General features: G+C 42.3%; 1 protein-coding gene across 1 annotated transcript in view; it reads left to right on the forward strand.

The window, feature by feature from the left end:
- znf804a (zinc finger protein 804A) overlaps positions 1 to 13,817 on the forward strand; it is a 242,407-nt gene extending 228,590 nt beyond the window's left edge. Inside the window, exon 4 of the mRNA XM_078404071.1 lies at positions 5,067 to 13,817. Within this exon, the coding sequence (XP_078260197.1) occupies positions 5,067 to 8,526 (3,460 nt within the window). The 3' untranslated portion in view covers positions 8,527 to 13,817. The remainder of the gene's footprint in view (positions 1 to 5,066) is intronic.
- The last annotated feature ends 4,028 nt before the right edge of the window (positions 13,818 to 17,845 follow it).

Genomic DNA, 17,845 nt, shown 5'->3' on the forward strand with positions numbered 1-17,845 from the left:
AGCCAGTGGAGTTTGTAAAGGACGGGGGTGATAAAGTGTGCCCGTTGGGCCCGTCCTCGTAGGGTTTCCATTGTAACCGGGAGGGGAGTGGGGGGAGGGAAGGGGGAGGGAGGGAGGAGGGAGGTGTGGAATGGGGAGGGGAGGGGGAGGGGAGGGGGGAGGGGAGGGGGAAGGGGAGGGAGGGGGGAGGGAGAGGGTAGGAGGGGGGAGGGGAGGGGGGAAGGGGAGGGAGGGGGGAGGGAGGGGGGAAGGGGAGGGAGAGGGTAGGGAGGGGGTAGGGGGGAGGTGGAGGGAGGGGGAGGGGAGGGGGGAAGGGGAGGGAGAGTGGAGGGAGGGGGAGGGAGGGAGGGGGAGGGAGGGAGGGGGGAAGGAGGGGAGTGGGTGAGTAGACGGGCAGCGGATTTTTGAATGTATTGAAGTTTACTGATGATTTTTGAGGGTAGGTTGGGTAGGTTGCAACTTGGGTAGGTTGGAACCCAATGGTATGAACATTGAATACCCCACTTTTAGGTAGCATCTAACAACCCCCCCCATATCTCTCATTTATCCCCCACATTTCTCCCCTTTTCCCTCGCACACCCTCCTTTCTCACCCCCGCCCCCCCACTATGCCCCAGCTGGGCACATCAATTTCTCTCCTCCCCTTCCCCTCCTACATTCGTTCCTCTGGCTTCAAATTTGTAACTCATCGTACCATCTCTTTCACACCTCCTGGTTTTCTCTCTGGCCTTTACCAACCATCTGCCTATCTAAAACCCCCCTTGCCTGTGTTCATCTATTACCTGCCACGCGTTGTCCTGTGTCAGTTATCTCTACCCATCCTTGCCCCCCCTCATCAGTCTGAAGAAGCATCCCGACCTGAAACGTCACATTTCCAAGTTTTGCAAAGATGCTGCCTAACCCGATGAGTTACTCCAGCACCAGTTGTCCTTCTATGTAAACTAGCAACTGCGGTTCTTTATTTCTACAAGAATCACTTTGTGTTTTACTAGCTGTGCAACAGTTGGAGTGATTCATTTATCAAAGGATTTGCCATGTGAACTAATTTTAATTCAAAACTAAAGGCCTACTAATATTTCTTGGGTGATTGCCTAACAAGGTAGCATATTTATTTTCGCTGTAACTTGTAAAAACATGGCACAAATTCAGGCTGATTTTTATAAGTTGTGCATAAAATTTTTGTACTCAAATCTAGCTGCATAATCACAAATGTAAAATCATTCATGAGCTAGTAGAATTTTAGAAAATAATTGTTCTTTTTGGCATGCAAAAAAAGAAAATGTAAGAACAATAGCCTAATTTGCTACGGATGATGAAGCTATTTCTTGGTCAAGTTTGCTATCCCTATGGGCCTAAAAATGTGCAGACTATTGATCTGAATAGTTTGTGGATCACACCTGTCAAGGACATCTAAAACTGTAATAGATATATCTTTCTGAATCAGTCCAGACACTTGTGTCACTCAAGGTGTCCACCATACTGGTAAGGTTTGGAAATCCATTAAAAGACTCCCATCATGGGCACAGATATAGAAGGTCAACTTAGAAACAAGCAACTGTAGATGCTAGTTTACGAAGAAAGACACAAAGTGCTGGAGTTACTCAGTGGGTCAGGTCGCATCTCTGGAGAATATGGATAGGTGACGTTTCAGATAGGAACCCAAATTCATGGTCGGGTCTGAACTGGAACCAGAACTGGAAGATCCGATCAGTGTTTGGACTGATTGTCTCTCAAACAGCTTTCTCTTGATTCCCAGTCATTCCATCTAATGGGATCCCCAAAGGGAAAAATATTTTTGAAAGAAAAATCATCCAGTTTGGGGAATTAAGAGGGACAAAGGTAGTGAAGGAGGGAAAGAGAGGGAAAATCACGATCTCAAGAGTCAAGAGTGTTTATTGTCACATGTCCCAGACAGAACATTGAAATTCTTACTTGCAGTGGCACAACAGAATATGTAAACATAGTACTCAATATAATAAACAATATAATAAATGAAAACATACATGCATACCATACACATAAAAACGAACATACAAACAGTAATAGTGCAAAAATACAAAACCGATGCCCTCAAGTCTATGTCGTTCAGAACTTATTTGGTGGTTGTAGTGTTTAATAACCTGATGGCCGTAGGGCAGAAGCTGTTCCTGAACCTGGACGTTACAGTTTTCAGTCTCCGATGGCAGGAGTGAAATGAATGTGTGGCCAGGGTGGTGTGGGTCTCTGATGATGCCAGCTGTCTCTTTGAGGAAGTGACCCCCTTATCGAATGGAGCAGATATTCGGTCTGAATGATCTACTCTTGCTTCTGTTTATATTCTCTGCACCTTCTGATCTCAGACTGGGTGAGTTATCACTCCCACCTCTCCAGCTGATATTCATGTATCATGGTGCTTGTGGTCAGGTGTATCTCAAAATACCACATGCTGTGTTTCTTTGAAATACTAGAGACAGCTCTCATTCATTCATGCATGCATGCATTCATTCATTCATTTATTCATTCATTCATTCATTCATTCAGGCACTCCCACATACACTCATCACCTCTTCATCATTATGGGAAGTTGAAGCTGGGGAGAGGATTAGCCAGCACACACCAGAAGCTTAACAGGATAATAACAAGACAATTTATTTTCCCTTGTCTTTTCTCGACTGCTGCTGCTACACATTATCACCACAGTCATATTATGTAAATTGTGGGAGTGGTATCAAAGCTGGAGCTTCCAGATGCTGCACCTCTTACTTTAGGGATTGTAACATCTAGTCCTACTAATCAATCAAACCATCAATCCAACATCTGCATGTCTTCATCTTACAGAGGTGAAAAATACACCTGGACAGGAAAATGGTTATCAAGAAATCTTTGTTAATTTTATAGTTGTCAAGAGACAAGATAGTTCATGCACATGGGATTTTGTATTTCGCATAACTTTTATAAGGTATATAATCTTATAAAGATCTTATAATCTTAATATTGAACAAAGGGCTGAAGTAACTCAATGGATCAGGCTCAATGAAGTGCTGCCTTACTCCGGCACTTTGTGTTTTACTGAAGATTCTAGCATTTTCAGTTCCTTGTATTTCCATTGTGAATTGATGCAGGATTCTGTTGAAGGATTAAATTAGGCTGAATTCATCATACGAGGTACCTCACTCAAGAGGTTTACTGTCCTCTAAGAGAAACTACCCCCATTTCTCATCCAATATTATTCTTATGCTGCTTGTAGCCACAGCATCAGGTCTTCCCCTAACCTATCTTCGTGAAATAGCTTCGCTGGAGAGAAATATTCATGCTCTTTAATATAACTATTTTATATCTATTAAAAATACATCGATTTTGAAATGAAGGGAATTTTTCACACCAAAGTAGCCTTTTAAACTGGGAATTGTCTTCTGGCACGCTAGATTTTTTTTCTAAAACTTCGAACTTGTCCTCTGCAAAGTGTATATAGTATTTCAAATGCAACATAACTAGGGAGTTGAAAAAATGCTTTGTTTTATATCTTGTCATTCTATTTTAGTATTGCAGTGCGTCACGAACAAAGGTGTTAAAACCCGTTGCTCTTAACTGCTCAATTCAATGACTTCTGTAGAAGTGCGCGTAGTATTGATCCCACCTGGAATCAATGTTTTACATTCATATCTGCACAGTTCCTCAGATGAACTGGTGTAAATATGTGTATCCATTTGTAAAATATCAAGTTTCTATATCTATTTCCAATTTGAGATTTGTTTTTCAATTCATGGTAACCAGGTTCGATCCTGACTACGGGTGCTGCACTGTAAGGAGTTTGTACGTTCTCCCGTGACCTGCGTGGGTTTTCTCCGAGATCTTCGGTTTCCTCCCACACTCCAAAGACGTACAGGTTTGTAGGTTAATTGGCTGGGTAAATGTAAAAAATTGTCCCTAGTGGGTGTAGGATAGTGTTAATGTACGGGGATCGCTGGGCGGCGCGGACTTGGTGGGCCGAAAAGGCCTGTTTCCGCGCTGTATATATATGATATGATATGATATGATATGATATGTTGCACAGGTAGAGCATTACCACCAAAGATACTAGAGGAACAAGATGAACCACTCCGTTCAAATCGCCTATACTGAAATGTAGTACGCAAAGGAGCGTAACGCCCACCATTTTAGTAGGCAAAACCCGCCATCCGTTATGCCTCTCACAGTGTAATCAGTGTTTTGGGGAACAGTATGTGTGATGATACCATTAAAATGCAGAATATATCTCATCTATCAATTCACAGATTTTTGTTATTTTTCTTTTTAAATGTTTCTGCAAGTTTCTGCCTACTAAAATGGCGCCATGACATACTACGGTTTTTAGGGTCGAGTGGTCTATCTTGTTCCTCTAGTTTCTTTGATTACCACTTTCTTCAACATTCTGACGATAGTCCCAGTGACCGGGTTGCGATCCTGACCTCAGGTGCTGTCCATGTGGAGTTTGCACCTTCTTCCTGTGGCCCCTGTGGATTTTCCTTGGGTGCTCCAGTCTCCTCCCACATCCCAAAGACTTGCGGGTTTCTATGTTAATTGGGCTTTGCAAATTGCCCTAGCGTGCAGGGAGTGCATGCAAAAAGTGGGATAACATAGAACTCCAGTGAACAGGTGATCGATGGTAGTCATGGACTCGATGGGCTGAAAAGCTTGTACCCATACTGTGTCTTTCAATCAACTCAATCGAAACAGCTCCCATGAGCAATCCATTAATCTGTGTACGATAGACACAAAATGCTGGAGTAACTCAGCGGGTCAGGCAGCATCTCTGGAGAGAAGGATTAGGCGACGTTTCGGGTCAAGAACCTTCTTCAGACTCTGCAGAAGCAGTATCTGTGGCTCCTTCTTACACATGAATCTATGTAACCTGTGTTGAATCTAATACACAGAGGGAAATTGTACACTATGTGTTAATTTGAAGTCTTAATACTTTCAGTGTACTCCCTGCAGAAAGAAATGAGGCTGCTTACATATTCTGTTTTGATGTCACGTTCTGCTGTCAGTTGGGTTGAAAGTGATATTATATTTGTACCATTTCACACCATCTTGTTTGTTGTGCTCTAGTGCCCCAGGGAGTGGTCCCATGTTCAAGTCTACTACCGTTGCTGTTAAGAATCCCCCGGGGAAAAAGCATCCGTGTACCAACCTGGTGACCGAAGGGTCAGACAGTAAACAGATGGACCCTGAATGCGGGATGGATGGAAGCACGTTGGAGAGCACCGGCAGAGGAAAGAACAAGTCGCCGGCAAGCTGCACGGCTGATGTGCGGACGGTGGAACACTGCAAGCTGGGGAAACAAATCCGCGGACAGAAAGTAGGATTCTCCTTCTCTTTCCCCAAGAAGGTCCCTGTCAAGCTGGAATCATCGGCGGCGGTTTTCTGCGAGAACAGCGAAGAAGGAGCCGGTAAAAAGAATGCAATCCTCAAACAGAAGGTCAACGCCAAAACCTCCAACATTCAAGCAGGCTCCGTAGCAGAGACCGCTGTTGATTTAACGAGCAACAAACACCTGCAACAAAACAATGGCCACAGTGCGGTAGAGACCTTGCTTAAAGAGGTGCCGCAGGAATTGCTCATGAAGGGTGCTGACTATGGTGTAGGAGAAACTACTAACCTTTCACCTTGTGTATCTCAAGTTCAATGCAGGAGTAAGCCAAAGCTTCCCATGTTGGTGTCTGTGCCATCAATGAAACAAGATACACCGCAGAAGGAAGAAAAAGCCACAGAAAATGCCATGACGGAGAACTTTGGTCCTAATGAAGGTGTAGCTGTGAGCAGCCAAGTGATAAATTCACTCCTGCAAAGTGAAGGAAGCACACCACCTGATCAATCAACCCAGAGGGTTCATGTCACTGGGGAGACCCTGCACAGTTCGCCTGGCAATTGTTGTTCTGAGAAAGAAGTGGCAGAAATTGCAGGCGTGCAAAATAACCCATGCTTGCACAGAAGACCAGACACCCCTTTCTTCCCTGTGATCAGTAAAGATGACTCAACTGTCCTTCAGTGGCCTTCAGAGATGTTACACTTTACCAGCACACAACCTTCCATTATATTTTGTTGCAACCCCCTCCATTTTGACTTTAGATCACCCAAATCTAAAGGCTGTGCTGAAGAGATTAGGTCCAAAGCAAATGATTTAGAGACACCCCAGAGTTCACCGAAGGAACTAAGAAGACCTTGTGTCAATGCTAGAGGGGATTCTCTCAATTGCTGTTCTGATATGAAACTAAACATCCCTAGGTTGAATGCACAAGATACCGTCTGTAGTTTTGAGACGTACCATGCTGGTCAAAAAAGTGATCTTGGTGTTTGTAACGAACAAGTGGTTGGGCTAAAGCATCACCACAATGGGACTGAGCAAGAGGAGTCCATTAGAGAAATTATATCTTATTGCAAGCCTAAAAAATTTAAAAAACACAGACGATCTTCCAGGCACTTGAGACATAAGCGAAGGAAGCATAGGACTGCAGAAGATTTTAAACACTGGAGAGGAGAGGGCAAGCAGGTTCACTCATGTAAAAAGATGAAAAGGAGAAAGATTGCAGGGGAGTGGAGAAGTAGAAACACAAGTGAGGTGGGTGAAGGCTCCAGTAGTTCAGGGCCGATTGAATTGTCTGATGAAGAACATGCCACAGGCAGTGCTGAATACAAAGCTGGGCACGGAAAGGTGAACACAGAAGGAAGCCCTGGCCACTTTGAGGATAAATGTGATCAAAGCAACGAAACCTCAGAGAAACTGGATGGATTCTGGAAAAATATTGATTGTGATGCTGCAAAAAGAAATACTTTGAAAAATAAATGCATCGATAGAATATGCAATACAAATAATGAAGCAGAAGGAAAAAGAGCGTGCCGCGAAGATGATGCGGAACCTGATGGTTTTCCTATAGATAATGAGACAAAAACTGTCTTCAGACAGCAGAAGACGTGTTCGCTGGCCAGAAATCCTGCAGGAGACTTATCATCTGACGCATGTTTGCATAAAAGAAAGCAAAGAAGGGCTGGAAATGGCTACAATTCTTTCTCTGACGCGGAATATTCAGATCAACTCAGCGACGAAAGACATTCTTGCCAGAACCATTCCAAGAAGAGGCGCTATGCATCCTTGAATGGTGAGGCAGTCGTAATTTATCGCAAGCGCTGTCGATATAGATATTCTTCGTCGCCACATAGGGATCACAAACAACGCCTTGACTCGCCACATCGGAGATGGAGCCAAGTGGGCAGTTCCAGCGTAGACTTTAACCACAAAAACAGAAAAGAAGCGCGCCAAGAAAAGCAACAATGTCAAGCTAGGCACAGTTCAAAGAGCAAAGCCTCAGAAAGAGGAAGCTGTTTAACATCAGGTGGGCCGCTCCCTTGCTATCCTTCATTGCAAGAGAATATGTGGGAAGTCTCAGCGCCAATTGATGCAGGGAAAGATAAAAATATGATAAGTGTCCTGCCGTCCATGACAGAGGAATGTTACTCCTCAATGGTTAAACCATCAATGGGATGCTCTGTGGGGGATGTCCATCCAAAGGCAAACAATCAGCTCCCAGACAGGCCGGTGTCCAAAATGACACCATGCGATATGCATGAAGCCGATGCACACACAGAAAGTAGGTTTTCTGAAATGTGGATTAATCGCACAGCCCCTGCGGGGGATGTTTTACTTCCTAGGCTTTCATTTGTCCTAGAAGATGGCACTGAGGTGCTTCACAGTCAACAAGCACATAATCGGGGTCTGTCGCACAAAGATGGGAGTCCTCAGAAGAAGGCTGACCCGTGTGGGGATGGCATTAAAGATATCAAGGCATCCCTAAACGAAGTCTTTGTCTGCCATTATGAAGCTATACCCGAGGGACATTCAGAAGGGACGCGGCTTCAAGGCAGCTCAAACATTCCACACTCCAAGGTCCAGCAGACGGACGCAATGTCACTTGCTGGCGACAGACCCCAAAAGTCGGAACAACTGTCCAAACCTTTTTCCCCGCTCTCTCAAACAATATCCTTCGCTCCCGAAGAAATCGAGAAGTACAGGCGTCTGCAGATGCAGGCTCAGCAGCACATTGAGCAACAGAAGCTGGACAGCAGAGCGAAGGCGCCTTCCTCCGCTGCAGCAGGTCCCCTGCGGCCTCCCGTCCCTCGCCAGCAGTCTGTGACCACCGCATCGATTACCACCATCCACCGCACCGTGCTCCAACACCACCCAGCTACCACCACCATGGCCGCAGGGTCATTCATACAGCCTCGCCTGCGGTCCCTCCCACATCTTCACCCTCTCCCGCCGCACTTAGCCCACATTTCATTGGCGCCAGCCCTTTATCCGGGTATTCCACCGACGTTTCTAGCAGCCCCGCAACTTCACATTATCCCCGCCTGTGCCCTCCAACTCGACCACTTTGCCCTGCACCCGTTGCCAGCCGCGACCTTTTTCCCCCCATTGCTCACCCTCCACACACCTGCTATTCCTCTCCACCATTTCCTTAACTCCACTTTCGCCACCCAAGATTTTCTGCACCTAACAGGAGCACCCACGTAGACTATGGGATGAAATAAACTTTTTCCTAAGTAGCCTGGAATCCAGGTCTGGGTTTTCATCAAGTCTGTAAATAATAATGGCATTGCCAATTTTTGGTTGTGTTTCCAATATTTTTTACAAAGTGGTAGAGGAAATATAAACGATACCTTATATGTAATGTCATACTAATCTCTTGCATCTTATTGTTAGTATTGGAATGTTCCCTCTTTGCTGCAAAACTTGCGATAAAACTTGAAGTCTACAGAGTATTTAATGTTGATGTACTGCTGGTAGTGTTTACAGTAATGTAAATAAATGTCCATAAATTTATTCTGAACGTACACACAAACATTTTCGAAGATTGAGGAAAGGATTTATTGCTCCTTCCCCATGACTATTTGTGGTGTGCTTTTTTATAAATAAAATGAATGCTGTGTATATTCACACATCTTGCAACTGCACTGAATTTTCTAATGCTACATATAATTCCAAGATCGATAGAGCAATTTAAATTGGCGTGTGCCACATGCACACACATGCACACACATGCAATTAATGATCATAGGAATTGTGAAAGTTAAATCCATGTTTATTCAGAACATAATTGGAACTTTATGTTATTTATGTTATTTTAACTTCATGTTATTCTTGGTATTGTGTAATTCCTTAAAAGACTTGGTTGAGGCTGAGTAAGATAAATTATTGCACAGGACAAGCATCTCCCAAAAATTCTAAATTTTCAGATGAACAATGTAGAACAATCTTATTTAAGTGCTTATGGAAAGGTATTGTTCCATAAATATAGAAATAATTTCAGACACCCTATTCAATGTGGAATCGAGGCATCTGTATTGGACCGTTAACAATTCATCATTAACAGTCACTAATTAAATAGTCCCGCACTAAACCTAATTTGAGGCACGTCTATGTAATAAAATAGTTTTGACTATGTAGTCAGAGGCTGTTTTCTTGATGTACACTGTAAAGTACTGCAATACACCTTCTTTGTGACCTGTGAGGCTCAACACTGTCATCGGTAAAGAAGCAGAATATATTTTTCCTGTGCTGTCACTATTCCACTTTCTAATGAGCACACTTACACGAGCGCATTGTTTCTGAGGTGATAGCATGACTGACAGTGGAGATAAATTTTGTGCATCGAAAACGTGCAGTTTACGATTGAGACCTGCGTCTACAATGAGTGAGTATTCTGTGCCAGAAATGTAAAAGGTGAGCAATGATCTGGCCATTATCCTGTCACGTGATGTGAGTGATGTAATTCGGGATATAGTAAAGTTCACCGTTACATATAAATGAGGTCAGAAGCCAAAAGGGTTTTGCCGTTTCTGTTTAATAGAAGGCGAATAATCTTCACTGCTGTGATAAGTGCAGCTGTATATTTTCCTAAGCCAGCAGGGTTGTCATAAATTGTAACTAGGATACTTAGCACTAAAATGCTTCAGCTTGAGTTACACTCAGTGGTGCTGACAGCCAAAAATCCTGGTTGCTCAGAATTATGTTCAGCATCGGCAACTGGCACAATTTGTTTGGGGATTTTGTTGGCAATCAAAAAGTTTGCGGATATCCTCAATGCAGATGAAATATACTTTTCTCCAAACAATTATAACAGTTCCTCGTTATCTACCACTATAGCAATGTTTGAGAAACATTTAGACATATACATGGACAGGATAGGTTTAGAGGAATATGGGCCAAATGCAGGCAGGTGGGACTAGTACAGATGGGACATGTTGGTCAGTGTGGGCAAGTTGGGCCAAGGGGCCTGTTTCCAAGCTGTATGACTATGATTCTCTCTCTATCTGAGACATCTGAGGCACAATTTACTGCATAAAAGGATGAATAATATCAATACCCCTCCATCTTTAGGGTGTGAAAACAAAATCCATTGATTCACGGTCCCCTGGAACTATTTAGTTATGTCATTATTTTATAGGTACATTTTATAATTTATGCATAATTTATTGTTTGTGTGTTGTCTAAGTCTATGTGTCTGTGATACTGCTGCAAGCTTGATTTTCATTGTACCTGTACATCAACGTACTTGTGCTTATGACGTTAAACTAGTCCTGTTTAATATCTCAGTGCTGCCTGTTATAATTTTTACACCAGTAATTTTTCTTTTTAAGTCTCTGCTAAAGTTAAAGATTCATCATCAACAATTAAGCACAATTAAATACTTCTGCAGAGTTTGCCAATGCCAACGTGTGCATTTAAATTCACTGCACATGACCCAAGAGATAATTTAAAACAACACATGAAACAGGATGTGCTATTACTGCATTCTGTCTCCATCTATCTAATTAAGTCCAACTAATTTCAGGTGAACCAAAGAAAAATGTAAGAGCAACTGATTGGGCTTTCCAATGCCTTAAAACCCTATATGCAGATATATCACACATCAAAAAAGAACACAAAGTGCTGGTGTAGCTCAATGTTCCGACCCGAAACATCACCTATCCATGTTCTCCAGAGATGCTGCCTGATCCGTTGAGTTACTCCTGCACTTTGTGTTCATATTTTGGAGATCAGCTTCTGTAGTTCCTTGTTTCTACTTTCTATGCCATACATCGCTCTGGTTATGATTAACCATAATCTGCCGTGTATTGGTTCAGAATAAGGGTATTCTCCAAGAAGAGGTTTCTTATGGCTGCTAATGAATTGCTGCGAGGATAGTAGGAAGTGCAAAATAAGGCAGCTCATTAATATCTTCATAGCTAAGATTTAGAGAGGATAGGAAAGGATTTTCATATTTAAGTTTAAGAATAAGGGGTAGGCCATTTAGAACGGAGATGAGGAAAAACTTTTTCAGTCAGAGAGTTGTGAATCTGTGGAATTCACTGCCTCAGAAGGCAGTGGAGGCCAAGTCTCTGAATGCATTCAAGAGAGAACTAGATAGAGCTCTTAAGGATAGAGGGTACGGGGAGATGGCAGGAACGGGGTACTGATTGAGAATGATCAGCCATGATCACATTGAATGGTGGTTCTGGCTCGAAGGGCCGAATGGCCTACACCTGCACCTATTGTCTATTGATTTTGTTTGACTGTGATAAATCATTGTGATCTGGAATTTGCTGCCTGAAAGAATGGGAGAAGCAGATTTAAAAGTAATTTTGGAAGTTTCAGGGTGATGGGACAGTGCAAGGATATAGACTGATTGAATAACACTTTCAAAGAACCAGCATAGTTCAAATGGGCAAATTGCTTCTGTGATCCGGCACTTTTCATGAATCTGATTAGGTGAGTGTAACTTTAGAAACTGCCTTTGAACATCCTCTCTCTTCTGGTCACACTAACTTATTTAATTAAAAATTCAGGTCTCACTAATTTATTTAGTTAATAATAATGATTGGATGTATCATTTCACAACACATAGCTTCTCACTTGTTCAGCCAGTATAAATTGTAAACTGCTGGTACTAGGTATTGCCTAACTATACCAATATGTTTTCACTACGGCTGGTTTTAAAATGCCTATGTAAGGGTCTTTTCAACCACACATTTAATAATGACACACTGAACTGGCACGTCATCCTAACTCTTTCAAGAACAGACAATGTTGGGAATTCTCAGCACCAGTGGAGAGAAAGCAAGTTAATGAACCAGTAAGTATTGCATGTGGACAGTTAATAAGTTCTAATAAAAGTCTACGGCTTTGAAATGTAACATCCAAGTTTGAGTGGAGCTCAATTATCAGCTGGGGAATAACTGGGAAAAGAGTTTACAATTTGTGGGTGATATGGTGAGTCCTTTTATGATTCACTATCAGACTGTTCCCTTTGATAGAGGGGTATTGCTGATGATGCAATTCACTATGATTTGATTAGTATGGGTGTCAAGGTTAAGGAGAGATGGCAGGAGAATGGGGTTAGGAGGGACAGGTAGATCAGCCATGATTGAATGGCGGAGTAGACTTGATGGGCCGAATGGCCGAATTCTGGTTCTATTACTTATGACCTTTTGTCAGCCCTTGCTGTGGCCTAGAGAGAAGCAGGAGAAAAGACTTTGATCCTTTCTCATATCAAGGAAACTTCACTATTGATCCTTTCTCATATCAAGGAAATGAAGCCTGTCAGTTAACTTACACAAATATTTGCAGAAGTTGGATGGACTTCCTCTCTTTACACCCATCAATTGAAAAGAATAAAAATCAGACGAGTAAATAAAAGGTGGGAATGATGGAAATATTAAACTTAATTCTCCTCTGAATCTAAGGCTATAATTTCCAACAACTGACCAAAATGAAATTACCACCTTGAGTCTCACATCTTGATTATGCTATTAGTGCACAGTGTGGCCAATCACTGGAAGAAGAAAATAAATGAAAGATTGTTGATATAATATAATGAAAGGCATTAAACATGTCCCCATAATAGTCTCACTAAAACCATAAATTTTCTCATCAGTAATGATTTGAGCATTTGGTGTAAAGGTAATGAGTGATTAATTCTAAATATTCATGAGCTAACATATTCCGCCTGCTCTCCCATACAAATCTTTCTTATCCAGTCAATCATTCTCTATTTTCTCATTCCTTTATCCGAGATGTTCTAAATATCAGAAATATCTGAACTAATTAATATTCAAAGTGCTCCAGACAATAAGAAGGAATTCAAACATGCACGATCCTTTCTTTATTGTTGAAGCTCGTCTGATAAGCAATCTAAAACAATGAACATCAACTGGAGATAAAGCATGTGTACATAATAGGAAGTAATTATCTGAACATTTTTTTCTGAGCCTGCTTAACGTTACTCTCATACTGAACAGCTTTATCATCCCACCCAGTGTATTGCTGCAAAAATCTCTTGCATTTCAAGATTCACTTCCCCCAGTACAGCACAGGAACGAGCCCTTCAGCCCACAATGTTTGCGTCGAACATGATACCTATTTTAAACTGATCCAAATGAATTGAAGCTACATGAAAAAGGATTCAACTGCACCCAGATTGTCATTTTGTACCCAAGGTTGGACAAAACCATGGTGAGGAAACAAAAACAGTTTCATGAATGGGGATAAGCCTTTCAAAATGTAACAAAAGTGAATGGAAACCTCTTACTATTCAGTTATTCTGAATAATGGCTCCAACGCAACAAATTATTGAAAAATATAGAATTTTCCAACGCAAGGTTGATGAGCACTTTATGTTGCAGCAATGCTTATATTTGTCTAGGTTTTGGCCTCCCTGCAGATATTTGTAGTGATCACCAATCATGTAAAACAGATCCTTATGCAAAAGTAAAGATTCATGTAAACCAAGTTTCTCTAACAATTGATAATTGGTACTGTTTGATTATGTAGCACTATGTAAAAAATGTAAATTTGAAAATAAAAAGTTAAGAAAATATAAAGTGTCATCAATTCTAATTATTTGAACAGAATTGTTTATTTTTGGTCAGTTCCTCGACTACCCATTGACCTACCCTCCTCCCTTCTGTCCTGAGGAAATTGGCTAATGATGGAGTTCAGCTACACAGGCTCAGTCTATTAGCTTTTAATATCCCTGTGTGATCATCTGACATCTGATCTGCAAGGAAATCAAACAATAGGGAGAAAATCACAGTCATTCTTGATTCAGATCATCAGCAATATACCTTCTATCAAACAGCCTCCGAATAGCATGCCCATGCAGATCATAGACACAAAAAACTGGAATAACCCAGCGGGACATGCAGCGTCTCTGGAGAGAAGGAATGGGTGACGTTTCTGGTCAAGACCCTTCTTCAGACTCAACCCTAAACATCACCCACCAATCCATGGGATTTCTCATTTCCAAAGTAAACAGTCTTAGGCTTTTTAATCTATTCTTGTACCCCTAGCCCTTCTCCCTGGAATCATTCTCCTAAATATTTTCTGGACCTTTTCTAATGGTTTCACATTCTTCCTACATAGGGGCAACGGGAACGGAACTCAATACTTCAAATGAAGCCGTGCCATTGTTTCATACAACTTCAGCGTGTCTTCCCAGCTTTTACACAGTAAAATTCCATTAGTTTAGTGTAGTTTAGAGATACAGCGTGGAAACAGGCCCTTCAGCCCACCGAGTTCGTGCCAACTAGCGTTTACCCATGCACTAGTTCCATCCTACACACTAGGGATAATTTACAGAAGCCAATGAACCTACAAACCTGTATGGCTTTGGAAAGTGGGAGGAAACTGAAGCATCTGCAGAAAACCCACGTGGTCACAGGGAGAATGTACACACACCATACAGACAGCACATGTAGTCAGGATCAAATATGGGTCTGTTTTGCTGTTTGATAAAACTCAGAGTATGCATGCCTTATTAACAATCTTCCCTGCCACTTTTAGTGATTTGTGCACACGCACTCCATGTCTCTCTCCATGCACCCCCTTGAAAGCATGATTTTTTAATTCTACATTGGCTCCCTTCATTCTTCCTACAAAATGCATCCCCTCCCATTTCTCTGCATTAAACTTCATCTGCCATGTTGCAGCCCATCCCACCAGCCTGGTTATATCCTGCTGCAATTTCTCAATGTCTTTATAGTTCACAATAATTCCAAGATTTATGTCATCTGCCAATTTGGTAATTGTCGATTGCACCCCCAGATCTTGAGTATAGATTTTTTTTTTTAAAGCAATGGCCCTAAATATCAATTCTTGGAACACCAATACTGTCCTCCTTCCAGTCAAAAAAAACCCCAGACATTTACTGCGACCTTCTGTTCTAGGTCACTTAGCCAATTTCATATTCATGCTATCAATGTTCTTTTCATGCCATATGTTTCAACTTTGCTTATAAACCTGTTATGCAGTAGTACCTACTGGAGTCCACGTTGCATTAGACTCGTCATCACTAGATAGATAAAAAATTGATAACCGATTAAAAATGATGGCTGAATTTAAAGCAGGAAAATCGCCAGGACTAGAGGATGAGGAAAGCACAGAAGGAATTGATGGTTCATTACCGATTATCTTTCACTATCCTTTCATCATATGAGATCAAACATTTCCATCACATTGATTAAACGGAATTTCCTCTTAACAAACCCGTGCAGAATGCCTTAACTAATCCATTTTGCTCTGAATGACTATTAATCTCATCCTGGTTTTATTTTTGAACTGTTTCAAATATATTTACCACTATTGAGGTTAAACTCAATGTTTCAATGGTGCTTTACTTGACACATTTGCAACTACAGAGTGAAAATTATTTTTGCATATATGACACACTAGACCAAGTGGGCCCAAACCTCTCCTGCATTGGTGCAGCACCCTCTCCCCACCCTCCCATCTCCCCCTTCCCCTCCCCCTCCCCCTCCCCCCACTCCATCCCCCTCAACCCTCCTTATCCTCCTCCTCCCCTCCCTCCTTGGAGTGCATTTATGCGGCATGGTGGCGCAGCAGTAGAGCTGCTGCCTTACAGCGAATGCAGCGCCAGAGACTCTGGTTCGATCCTGACTACGGGTGCTGTACTGTACGGAGTTTGTACGTTCTCCCCCAGACCTGCGTGGGCTTTCTCCGAGATCTTCGGTTTCATCCCACACTCCAAAGACGTACAGGTTTGTAGGTTAATTGGCTGGGCAAATGTAAAAACTGTCCCTAGTGTGGTGTAGGATAGTGTTAATGTGCGGGGATCGCTGTGCGGCGCGGACCCGGTGGGCCGAAGGGCCTGTTTCTGCGCTGTATCTCTAAATCTAAAAATCTAAAGTTGAGAGCCCAGGCTCTCGAGTCTTGGCAACATTCTCGTAAATCTCCCATGCAACCTTTTCAGCTTCACAACATCTTTCCTAAAGCAGGGTGACCAAAACTTAACACAATACTCCAAGTGTGGCCTCACCAATGTCTTGCGCAACTGTAACACAACCTCCCAACTTCTCAAGATGGGTCTCGACCCGAAATGTCACCCATTCCTTCTATTCAGAGATGATGAGTTACTCCAGCATTTTGTGTTTATCTTTGGTGTTAACCAGCATCTGCAGTTCCTTCCTAAACCTCCCAACTTCTATACTTGATTCTCTGACTGATGAAGGCAAATGTGCCGATAGCCTTCTTGACCACCCTATCTACCACTGATAGTGGTCATGCAATTTAATGGAACTATGTGCCTGCACTCCTAGATCCCTCTGCTCTACACAGTCCCCTGAGCCCTACCATTCACTGATATGTTCCACCTGTCAATTTCTGATTTCAATTCATCGCATTGAAACTGGCCTTCCTACAATTAATTACTTTAGTTTAGTTTACTTTAATTTGGCGATACAGGCCCTTCAGCCCACCGTGTTCGCATCAACCAGCGATCCTTGGACACTAGCATTATTCTATACCCTCGAAACAATTTACAATTTTTTTTTTACAGATGCCAACCCACACATGCACAGGAAGAACGTACAAACTCCGTACAGACAGCACCCATAGTCAGGATCGAACCGGGACTCTGGCGCTGTAAGGCAGCAACTCTACCACTGGTGCATCCCTTAATTAATTTCATTTTGGTTTGTTCCTTCCCCTTTTCCACAGCTACCTTGAATCTTATGATGCTATGATTTCTTCCTCCAATCTTCTGTGCCCGAAATGTACTGCAGTTCCTTGGCTTATTCTCTGTAATTTCCTTGCATGTTGTCTCCTCTCTATCGCTGCCCTTTTTGGTGACCTATGGAGTACACCAGCATTGCAACGATCCCTCTGGCATTTCTTTGTTCTAACCCAGTTTCTATCTTTGATTCTTCCTTGACCTTTCTCTAAAGCACTGTGATATTCTCCTTAATCATCGAGGCTGTCTGTCCTCCTTTCCTTCCTTCCCCATCCGTCCTGATCACTCCAGTCCAGGAATATTTAATATCCTGCTTTTCTTTTTGAACCAAGTTCTTGTTATCGTTTGGATATCACATTCTCATATAATAACCTTATTACCACCCTCTGCACTTTCATACTAATGCAGAATCCACCAAGATTTTTTGATATTTATTTCCAAAAAATATACAAATGCTGGAGTAACAGTGGGTCGGGCAGCATCTCTGGAGGACATGGATAGGTGACATTTTGGGTCGCGACCCTTCTTCATTCTGAAGAAAGGGCCCGACTCCAAATGTTACCTATCCGTGTTCTCCAGAGATTCTGCCTGACCTGCCGAGTTACTCCAACACTTGTGTCTTTTTTTTTAAAAAGGTGCCTGCAGTTCCTTGTTTAGTTTAGTTTAATTTCAAAATAAAGCATGGACAAAGGCCCTTCGACCCACCGAATCCAAGCTGACCAGTGATCTCCGTACACTAGCACTATACTGCACACCAGGGACAATTTGCAATTTTTAACAAAGCCAAATTAGTTTACAAAGCTGTACGTCTTAGGAGTGTTGGAG

The sequence above is a fragment of the Rhinoraja longicauda genome, chromosome 8, assembly GCF_053455715.1.
Source record: "Rhinoraja longicauda isolate Sanriku21f chromosome 8, sRhiLon1.1, whole genome shotgun sequence".
In the NCBI taxonomy this organism is placed as follows: Eukaryota; Metazoa; Chordata; class Chondrichthyes; order Rajiformes; family Arhynchobatidae; genus Rhinoraja; species Rhinoraja longicauda.